Below are 12041 nucleotides of genomic sequence, written 5' to 3'. Positions count from 1 at the left end.
CATTCGCATTATATGACTATCTGTAAACGCACATGTTCCTATATAAATTATATGAGTTCAGCTGGTAAGCTTACACTGACTTATTCAAATGTATTTAATTTCTTTATGTAAATGTTTTTTTATGTAAATGTATTCTATAGCAATGTACAGACATAAGGCCTTAGCAAAACTATTTTTTCTTTGGATCTTACATGGTTTGCTTTAAGGAAAAATGATTTCTTTTTCTTCATACCTTAAAAAGCAGCCGCAAGGAAGTTTTCCTTTTGTCATATAATACAATCATATTACAATATTTCTGGTAAAGAGTTGCTTTTAGTACCACACATTCAAAGTTTCAGACAAAAATATTTATTAGTTGCTTTTATATGACATTTTAGGTATTGCTATGCTATTATCCTTCTTGCTAAGACATTTCAATCAGATTTCACAGGTTACTGCAAGGTATTTAAATGCATTACCATTGAGTTAAATGAAGGAAATTTGCAATAAAATTGTAAAATCATAATTTTTTATAAAATTTATGTACAAAATATTTACTTTTCAAAAAAAGACTATATACATTAGCCTATTAGTGCCAGTCGTCTCAATATAAGGGTTTATACAAATTTTTTGTGAATCCTTCCTGTTATCGCTTAGTCTACATATACAAACGAGGTAGTATGTTACTTCAATTTGTATTAGCTGAAGTACTTTAGTATTTTATACATGTATGTTACATATATATTTTATATTTAGTTACACAATTTTCATTTGTCAGCTTCTATGTCTGCATTAGTGGGTTATTGAGACAACATTTTGTCTAAAATGTATTCTACCCCTAAATGTTATTGTTAGAAAAATTTGTTCTGAATTTCAAACTACTACTTTTTTATCAAATAAGTAACTTAGAATTTAAATTATTCTTACTTACATATACCAATAAATACAGGCAATGTATAGTGTCTGTAATTAGTATGAGTGACTGTATGTACATATGTATATAGAAATGTTTACCATTTTCTAAATCACTTTTCGTGCAACGTATAACACTACAATTCTACATAAACTGTTTCACCAACCTTAAAACAATCGGCATCTCTTCGTGCGTGTCCCCAACAGCAGTAATACATCAATCAACTTACGTTAAGCGTCTCGAAACGACTACGGCAGTTTCCAATTCGCATGCTTCGATGTATAAATCATAAACGTAACAGGTTTTGTACTAGATACCTCTCAGCTCTAGATAGCTCTGTAAAATATACTTCGATATAGAAGAATACAAGGCGAAGAAGTACCTTGAAAAGAATGTTCTTATAAATTTTCGTTCTAATACCAACAAAAATTTTTCGCGGCAAATGCGAGAGAATCTTCTATTCCTGCCGGTTTTATTAACATCACCTTAAACTACACTTAACCTAGAGCGTAACCTACTTTACAAGAGTAGTTGTTTACTTTACAGAGATTTACCCTAGGGATTTTGGTGCTGTTGTTTGGCATTATTGTATGGGAACATTATTGCTAGTCACCGTCACGGTTCAACATGAATTTTATGCTTATCAATTTCCACTGGTTTACATTATTTGCTATCAGTCGTAGTCGTTTGGAAATAACTCGTCGAACGTAAAACTTGCCCTTTCAGTATTTTCGTTTCTGTCGATCTTTTTTTTCCTTGCATACGTATTCCCCACTTTTTTTTGCACACTTATTCATTACTTTCTGTTTACATTCCGTTATTCAATTTTTCCATGAAAACTCTACAATACTTTTTTTTAATTTTTATGTAATATGTGTTATATGTGATGTGAGTGTCAGTACAAATGTAAGTATTGGATGTTGTTCCATGGCACACTCACAGGTCTTAGGCTGTTTTCCAGACCCCTCTTCTCTGGTCCCTCAGTTCCGTCTGTCATGCATGTTTCCAATTTGCCATTGTCAACCACGGGCATAAATTCTACCCAAGAGTTCGACAGGGACCTCAGTCCCCATCTGGAAAATATCCGGCTAGCGTTCTGGCATCTGCGAACCTCGATGACTACCTTCGAGAGGCAGTTCATTTATACTATCATTCATTGTCTGACTTCGAGTTTATGGCTGCAACAGACGAAGGCCCACTTAGTCCGTATTCGGACTGCACCTCCAACTCAGAAAGACCAGACCTAGCGCTCATTGACAATGTCATGTTTAACGACACATGCCTGACAGGATGTAGATTTCATGGCCACTTTCTCCTTTTTGGAGTACCACGTCCCAAAAAACCACGGACACTCCTTATAGGTTACTGTCCGCATAGCCATACCCTAACAAGACTCACATAGTCCAATTAGATGAAAGATCTTCCCTCTCCAAGATTAGACTCTTGCAAGATTTCCAAATGAGGGCAGTTGAACTTCAGCATCGCGCCTGAACGTTCATCTTTGAACCGAGCCTTCCTTATCTGACAACTCATTTCACCAAACTACCATAAGCGATCGAGAAAAATATAGTCGAGGAGGAAAGCCCTCTCCAGGAGTCGGGCTCTTTCAGCTTGATTGTCTTGCTACAGCACACAATCCCTGAAAACCCACCTCAATACCAGAATTGATCCCCAGAGTGGACAATCTCTGGGTCAGAGTTAGTCTCTCAAATACGGCAGTCTGACAACATCATCCAAGCCGTGAGAGCAGGAGTTAATCCTCGTGAGACGTGTGGCAAGTTACCACTGACCAAGATACCAAGAGCACCACTTGCAGTGGACCGACTATAGTTTTTTCCTTCAATCGCTCATTTATACATCGGTCTCAACAGTCGGAGTCACCGAACAGAGCTTTACAACCTCTGTTGGCCAGTTCTCTTGCTGCTAATGAAGCACGAGCTTCGCGTAGCGAGTAGCGCGAAATAGATGTAAGTGGTACGTGTATTTTGTTTAGTGGTACGCACAGCTGTTCTTTACGACGCAAACATGAGTGCATCCAATTCTCCCGTGCAGTAAAGATAAATTTGAAGCAATTTACTTCGTAAGCATGCCATAGGCGATGTCAATAAAAATTTGAGTTTGAGTTTGAGTTTTTTATTTTCCACTAATTATACACTATTTGAACCTTTTTTTTAAGTAGTATAAGTCCATTTTATATTGTATGAAGATATTTAAGGGTTTATATTTGAATGGTTCGAAATATATTGGTATGTTTTTTAAATATTAAAATGATTTAAGTTTACAATATAATTGTTTTTAAAGTATTATTTAAAAAAAATTTACACTTTTGATGCTCTCGAATAGACTTACGTCATTTTCAAAATCAACAAAATATGGAAATCATACACTTATGAAATATTGAATATGGGATTTCAGTTAAATCGAACCAATCTTTTATTTATGAAATTCTTATTAAATATGTAAAAAAAAAAAAAAAAAAAAAAAAATGGGATAGAAAGGTCTTATTTCAATATTTCTTCAGGTAATGCCATTTAAATTGCTTTAAGTACAACTTTATATTAATATGTGCCATTTTTTATTTTTGTCATTATGAGAATGTTTTTGAAAATAGTCATGATGTATTGGAAAATTGTTTCTAAATAAAAAGTTCATACCAGATTGCATTCTATGTTACATTAACTAACTTTTATCAAAAATGGACTTACACCACATTCAAAGACCCCAGCACCCAAAGCACTCTCCTGATCTTTAAAACTTAGGATCTAATAGATTTAAAAAATCTGAAAGATCTTTAGAACAGGCAACGCATACAAAAAAAAATAGAGAATCTAATATATGTTACATCTATGTATCACAGTAAACATGAAACATATCAGTCTTGCTTTAGTATATAGTAGACTCCTTTAAATGGGAGAAACGTTCTGCGTAACAGAAAATCGCGTTATATGAGACATACATTATAGATGTACACTTTGTGTAGCTGGTACCCAAGAGTCTGAGATCTCGTAGCTTCGAATTCCTCCATTTGAATGGGCAAAGTTTGCATTCACGAGCATGCGAAAAGTTGTACGTAAACGTATAGCTTGTAGCGAGAGAACGATTTGTATTAAAGTTCGTTTTACCCGTTAACGTGTTCCCTTAATTGATCCGACGTCACAGTTTATATATGAAATGGATAATATACGATACATACAATATATATCATACATACAAGAAGATTGTGTGTTATAGACTAATTTCAACTTGTGTAACTGTACACTTTTATGTGATTAAAATTGCCAAAGCAAGCTGTGCTTTCTACTATACTGTAGAAACTTTATTACATATGACTCCTTTCAAGTAATATGTAATCTTTGAGTTTTCTCATTTCCCAGTTCATATAATTAGAAAATTAATTACCAGTGTAAAATTTTAAGATTTTGTATACACTCATGTTCAAGATTAGTCTTGAACTTGACTCTTTTCAGAGAAAAGCATGTCCATGAATTGATAGTACACAGCACCAATGCATAACTCCTCGATCTTGGTAAATGATGACTACAGGCAATCGTGCCGGCTCAGATTTTCAGTGGTCACATTTGTTGCATAGACATTGACAGTCATTTTTGTAATCCCTCTCCTTAATTAATAATATCGAAAACATAACAACTCGCAGATTAAAGAATACAGTTGCAAATGCATCATGCGTTAGCAAAACACAAATATCTTATTTAAGATATATATTATATGTAGAACACATTGTACTGATTAAAAATGGTCCATTATATCCAATCCATCTTTGATTGAACAACGTGTTTAAATGCTCACTCTCACATTACGTATAATAAAATTAGGCTGACTCTTGATGAAATCTACTGTTGGCACTTAAATGGGGTACATTCTAAATACGGTTTATGAACACTGAAATAAACATCGCATACGATGGAAGCAAGTAAGTTTATTATAACGCTAAAGAAAAAAACGTTTATATCTCAGAAAGTGTTAACCCTTTCAACTATGTTTACTATGTTCGTTTTTACCAGGTACAGTCTGTCCTATATATCATGTAAATGTTAAATGATTTTTTTCTAACACCCTGTACAGAAATGATGGGTTGAAAAGTTAATAGGCAACGTACTTCGATAATAATAAAAATTGATCGATTAATTGGAAAAGGATAATTAAAATCCGTGAAATACAATTTTAGTATTTAGAAAGATTTTAAAGGAATAACGTTCCATTCACTTTTTTGGCTCGAAACATTGGCCGTCGACATATTCGGAGATCTTTCTCTGGCGTGGCATGATGTTCAATGCACACATATTTTTGCAGTACTTCACACGAGAAGATATAGAAATGAGTTTTATTAGACAATTGAAATTTTTTCTATCGTTGATAACAAGTCGTCGTGAATAACAAACCAAGGGAAAACGATCGCGGTAATCCAGGCAACGCCGACACGCATTTGACCGAATACGCTCCTCGCGCGAGGCCGTGGTCACAGTATACAATTCTCGCAACTCTCCTGATTTTGTCTTGCCAAAAATTTAATGCGTGTGCACGTCATTAAGATTTCAATAGCAAAGCCATCTGAACTTTTGCCTCGCTTGCTCTCTATTTTCTTTTCTCTTTATTTATTAGCAGTCTTGTTGGTGTAATATGTTATGTATTAACGTATGCTGTAACATAGATGCGCTTTGAATGCATGGGTGTGCGTTTATACGAAATATTTAATTTTGAATTATGTCCAACTGTATTTATTATTTATTTGTCTCCTTTTTAAAACTTCTAGAGTAACAAACGCCTAAAGGAAGTTGAAATGGAGCTTTCTTCTTTTACATTTCTTCATGATCTATATTATTACATAAAACTGGTTTTTTACACTTCCTTTGACTTCCTTTTCCGTGATTTGTATAGAGTTGGATCGAGTAGTTGAAATATGAAACAAGAAAGGAGTTGGAAGAAATGAAAAATAGGATGTAATATGTAATTGTATACATACCTCTATTCTAATAAAAAGTATATTTTCATTAAAAATATGATATCTTCGGTTTTTTCATTAACGAAACCTTTACTTTTAAGATATTAATATATATATATATATATATATATATATATATATATATATATATATATATATATATATATATATATATATTATACCCGACAAATGCCGAGTCGTGGCCCCTGAGGCGTACAGTTAGAATACTTGTATTATAGAAGAAGTAAGCGCCCCTCCTCCACCCAACGAGAAGGAAATCAGAAGGAAAGCGAGGAGATCTACCTTTGCAAAACGGAAGAACAGGCTACTTCTGTCAATACTTATACAAGATCAGAAAAGAAGCTACAGCTGAATATCATCATTGCAGTGATGGAGAAGGCTCTAGCACACGCCGGAATTTTGTTCAGCATGGGAAACGCTGTATCACGCTCTCTCTCAACAGCACTCTACCAAAGATGCTGAAAGTTCTTTTCAGAGCGAGAGTCGCTTCAAAGTACCCACAGGGTAAGTATTCCCAAATCATCTGTCCATAGACATGTGGCAGCGTGCGTATCTTTGCTTGCACGCAATGATAAAGTCCCGCTTTTAAAACATTTAGTGATTTGTAATGAAAAGTGGATTTCGTACGACGATCTCCCAAGAAAACGAACGTGAGTCAGAAGAGGAGACCCAGTACAATGAGTTGCGAAACCAATTTTGCACACTTGCAAAGTTCTCCTCTCTGTATGATGGAATTATCAAGGAATTTTGTACTTTGAGCGTCTTCCAGTCAACTAGACGCTTAACTCAGACACTTACTGTGCTTAGTTGGATAAATTGAAAGAAGCGATAAGAGTAAAACGACCAAAACCAGCAAATCGAAAAAGTATATTTTTTCATCACGATAATGCAATGTCACATGTCGCACAGAACGTACATAAAAAATACGTGAATTCAGTTGGCAATTTTTATTACACCCCTCCCCCCCCCCATATTGATTGGATATCGCTTCATCTGATTACCACCTATTTTGGCCAATGCAATATTTTTTAGCAGAAAAAAATTTGATAATGTCGAGTCCGTAGAAACCAACGTGGAAAAGTATTTTAACGAAAAATTACGAAAGTTTTATAGTGCGAGTACAATGTCTCTGCCAAAAGAAGGGAAGAGGTTCTGGAACGAGAGGGTGATTACATTTCTTCATAAACTTTGAAGGTATTTTTCGCATTAAGCAAGCATGATGTGTTTAAATTACTACCCATCAATCCTGAGAGCGGAAAGTTAGCTCACGTCCCCGGTTTAACACCCCATCTATCCGTGGTTATTCGGAAATTGCCGGATACGCGGACGATTTGGTGGATGATACCAGGAACGAGGGATAATACTCATGGAATAGCACCAGAACTGATCTGCATTTTCGTTTTATTTTTGTTTCTTTTTAATTTTGAAGCGTACTATAAGAGTTATTTATTAAAACCATAGAAAACAATTAAATCTATATCTAGACGACTGGATTTAGATTCAGACACAGTAAAGACTGGAAATAAAATTGAATTTATATTTAATAGTTGATTTTGAAGCATATTATACACTATAAGAGTTACTTATCGAAATCATAGGAAATAATTCTATCTCTAAACATTCTTATCTTTTTGAAATCTTTAGATAAGAAGTAGAACTGCTAAATTTTTTTCTTTTTCTTTTGGAACGCTCGCAATTTTTATATCGTGGGGATGAGTGCCCAGAACGGGAGTGCTGACGTCATGACAATTTCTGGTTCCAGCACTCCTGATGCGAGGTTGGTGGCGGGTAAATCTTTGGAGAAGTGTCCAACGGCACACGCCAAACGAAATATTATATCTGGTGAAGCCAAATCAGCATTTTCGGTGATAATGTAGGATTTTTATTTAGTTTAAGAAATGGCAGGATTAGGAGATCCCTCGCCCACAGAGTACGCGGCTCTCGGGTATTTATGGCGAACTTATCCGCTGTGCATCGGGGGGCCCATTGTTGACGATTTTGGCGCGAATACTGACAACCAGTATGATCAGTACATGAACTCCTCTTGATAGGCAGATTATGTGAGGCCAAGGGTCAAGATTTGAGATTTCAACAGGGGTCCAAATGTAAGAAGTTCATAGGACAACAACCTCTCTGAGCGACAATAAAATGGTGATGCGTCATGTGCCATAATGAGTTTGAAAGGCTCCGTGGGTGTCGGTGTCATCTGCCAAAGTGTACAGGACGCTTAGGACATTAGAGCAGTTAGAGGGCAAAGTGCGTCTCCTGTTGCGGAACTTCTGCCTGCAACGCGGGTTGTTTATATATGAACGTTTCACATATTCCGCAGTAAGAAGTGAAAAGAGAACAATGACTAGTAGCAGGCAAGATAGGATCAGACAAGGCAATAGAGCCTATTCCTTATTTTAGAAAGAGGTGGACATCCTGATACAACTAAGTGAACGATTTCAATCTATATAAGACAGTTCCTACCAAATAAGACGGCAAAACAAATACGATGAAGGGAGGCTCCTGCCTGTCAGGAGAGAGGAAGTGGTAGCAGGACCAGAGATCTCCAGTGACAAGGAATCCTCTAATAGTTCGGTGTTTGAGGCGGTGATAGAAGAAGTTTATGACGACGTCCAAGTAGAGCATGAAAGTATACGTTGGAAAAGTCGTTATTCGTCACGAGCATACTAGTCAGCCAGCTCAACGAGAACAATAGATTTAAAAATGTGATGAATAATGGAGCTGGTTGAAAACTCTGTCGCAGATGAAGCAAAAGTGAATGTCTTATGGCAGGAGTTTGTAGAAAAGTTAAAAGTAGGCGTTCCAGAGAGCGAGGGCAAAAAAAATGAAAAGGAAAATAACGAAAATAAAGAAAAAAAGACCAGAAGAAGGATGATAGTTGTAAAGTGCCACACATATCAGGTGATTAGCAAAAAATGAAGTAACTGAGCACAATGAATCTTTGAAAACACCTTCAACACGCCTCAATGAAAGAAGTAATGATGCAATGAAACGTGTAAAACAGATAAGGCTCAAACCTCACCAGAAAATGAATTTAATTAGAACATATCTCTTAGCCAGATATATTCACAAACTAGTGGCTAACCAGCCACCTCTATACGTCCTAGACCAAACTGTCCATGGCGTTAAGCAGGTAATAAAAGAGACGTACCACTTTCATTCGTCGACGGCGGATAGAATAATTTCTACTAGCAAAAGTCAGGGCGATCTAAGTGTCCAAAAAGTGGCAAATATAGTCAAATTCACAAAACTGAGAAACGCTCTACAGATGAGCTGTTCCGATGAAGCAGTACGCTCAGCGTACATAGGGTAGAAGGTAACAGTAAAAAAATATGCTGAGTCTGTAGGGCTTCAATAGCCGCCGCGATTAGAAGACATCGAAGAGGCGAGGAAGGCCCTTCGAAAGTAGGATACGAAGAAATGGTGACAACTCGTCTCTCATGGTCAGCGAATACTAGAATTCATTGGCAATAAGTGGCTGTATAATCCTGACTTACTGAGGCCGTCCGGACAACTGAACGCCATAAAATTAAAAACCCACACATTTTGCACGGGAATATCAATGCGAAGAGCCGATAATGAAAGAGATTATTTGTGCAAAAGATGTGGCATCCGGGCCAAGACCCTGAGTCATATTGGGTAACTGCTTCCATACTAAACCAATGAGGATTAAAAGGCACAGCGATATATGCAAAATGGTCGCAAATAAGGTTTCAAGTAGATGTGCGGTGTTCGAAGAGCCTGAGGTAAACGTTGTTGGGGACCACAGGAGACCGGATCTGGTTATCAAAGACCTGGATAAGATCCTTGTGGTAGACGTAACGGTACGTTACGACCCTTCCGGTCGTCCATAAAAATGGCGAATCAATTCCTTGACTACGACTACACAAGGTAGTCGTTTTAAGTTATTTATTTATTTATGTATTTATTTATTAGGTTTTAAGCGAATGAACGAACCATACGGGGAATAAATTTTAAAACTAATGACAAGTATCTATATATTCAAATTTATAAGTCTATATATCCAAATTTGATAACGGACCAGGCCAGTAACGCCAGACAAAATTTCTTACGATATTAATAGCATGCTTAAGACACGGCCGTAAAGCTAAGTATATCGCATGGACGAGGCAGCTGCCAGCTGAAAATTTTAATGTTAGCCGGTCTCGGCCCTTTACACTGAGCGGAGCGAGTCTTACCGAACTTGTGTGCGGTAACACGCGGGACGGGTTCTATGCATGAAGAATCCGGGGCGACACCTACGCGTGGTTTTCCCTGTGCGTACACTTCCGTGTGCGGCTAAGTTTGCCTCACGAAAAGGTCCCCGTTTCCTAACTTTTCCAAGTTCGAGGTCAGATTCTTTGGCAGCGATGCTAGGAATTAGGCTCGCGTAATAGTTTTGTTCTTACTTTTCCAGTTGTTACATATCGTACGGGGGCCTTAAACCTTGAAAGTCTACTGGCTTTCCTTCTGAGAGTCAGTACAGAATGTAGTCAAGTGCCTCATCATCTAATTAGTGACGCGTATGAATGAATTAACGAGATTCCCAATCTATCCCTATCTACGAGGGTCGTCATCTTGGATCGATCGAAGACAGTGGCGCGTCGCGTCGCTCGCAGCCGCACTGTGTTTGCACGAAGGTGCTGGCGCTCAGCTTCTCGGTATATATCGTGCCGTGCTACTTCCAGTACAGCGACGATATCGAGGGGCACCTCAGGCACCTCAAAGTGATGTTTCCTTCCCTTAGGGGGAATAGGTTTTTAGTTTCGTCAGGTGCCAACGTTTGGTCGTCACTCTGAAGGCTACAGAGCATACGATTGAGGAGCATCTTGTTGTTCCTTCTTTTCGGTACATTATTCCGACGCGATAGTGAATGAGTGGAAGCGAAGACTTGGCTATGTCAGCAACGATCGGGTCACCCGCATTCAGTATCCTAAACGCGTACGACACCGGACGCCACATCAGCCAGACTTTTCTTTTTTCTCTGTTTGAACTGAACTGCGTTTTGTGTTACTACGCGTGTGGTGATCGAAGGTCGCTCGTGCCGTTTTTTGCATAATCCCCGTGGCCCTTTTGGCCAAGTTCGCGTTGCGTTATCTAGTTCTATGCACAAGTTTTGTGACCCTTTTTGGCTGGTACGCATCGAGGCAATAGATAAAGAAGCCGTGATGTTAGTACCGCACGGCCCGTAATTGCGTACTCGGCTAGCCGTGGCCGAGATAAGGAGCTCGTCGAAGCTAGAAGAGTCGTCCATTCCAGTACTTTTCGCGTAATCCCTTTTGAGTCCTACACTCTGTGTAGCTGGCGCTCTAATGGTTTGAGTTACCTAGCAGTTTCGAAGTCCTCTCATTGAAGCAGCTATTTTGCGCCCGCGAACACACCCAAACTTGTACGTAGGCGAATATCTCGTAACGAGATATCGAGTTATATTAAAATCCATTTTAACCGATACTGTGTTCGCATAGTTAATTCCTCCCCAAGCTCCCCGGGCAAGGATACACCGGAATCTCGTCACAATACATATTTCTGTTAAGCTAAAAAGAATAGTACAAAACTTTTGATATACAGCTTTATACAGAATTTTGAGTATCGCAAGCAAAGGTATGTTGTATTCTGCATAAAGAAAATCTACATCATATCATTTAACAAGTATTTAGCGACTAGAAGAAGGCGATCAAAATCGTCACATGGAATTTTGCAATATTATTAATTTGAATAATGAATGTACATAATATGCACCATAATGCTACAAAAAATCCTCGTGCAATACGTCAACAGCATAGCCAAGGGAAGTTTAATGTAAACGTTTGGATAGGCATAATTAATACGTTGGAAAATGTAATACAAAAAATATATATATAATATGTAATACAAAAATATTGTATTCACTGCGAAGGAGAATGTTAGTGAGTGCGACAGTCAATTTGCATAGCAAATTATACTTAGCTGTATAACAATTCTAGATGGTACGTGACTTCTTCACATTTCCTAATTTAATAGGTTTAGTCATTCCTTAAAATCTCAATATCAATTATCCTGTAATAAAAAAGATGTTCAGTGAATTTCTGGTCGCCAAATGTTGGGAACCAGCAAGCGGTCGCCTGCATAACGGTAACCGGGCAGTTGTCAGTACCCTTAGAACCAAAAGCTTCGTCATCC

At 37.6% G+C, this 12041-nt stretch overlaps 1 protein-coding gene across 1 annotated transcript; it reads left to right on the top strand.

The window, feature by feature from the left end:
- Window positions 1-8597: 8597 nt before the first annotated feature.
- Window positions 8598-9736, top strand: LOC143431795 (uncharacterized). Its single transcript, XM_076908734.1, has 5 exons — window positions 8598-8783; window positions 8887-9182; window positions 9230-9287; window positions 9331-9521; window positions 9565-9736. Exons 1-5 carry the CDS (start codon window positions 8598-8600, stop codon window positions 9734-9736), a joined length of 903 nt encoding a protein of 300 aa, XP_076764849.1.
- The last annotated feature ends 2305 nt before the right edge of the window (window positions 9737-12041 follow it).

The sequence above is a fragment of the Xylocopa sonorina genome, unplaced genomic scaffold (genome assembly GCF_050948175.1).
Source record: "Xylocopa sonorina isolate GNS202 unplaced genomic scaffold, iyXylSono1_principal scaffold0014, whole genome shotgun sequence".
Lineage (NCBI taxonomy): Eukaryota > Metazoa > Arthropoda > Insecta > Hymenoptera > Apidae > Xylocopa > Xylocopa sonorina.
Note: the sequence above shows the minus strand (reverse complement) of the source record. Positions and strands in the feature narration are given on the sequence as shown.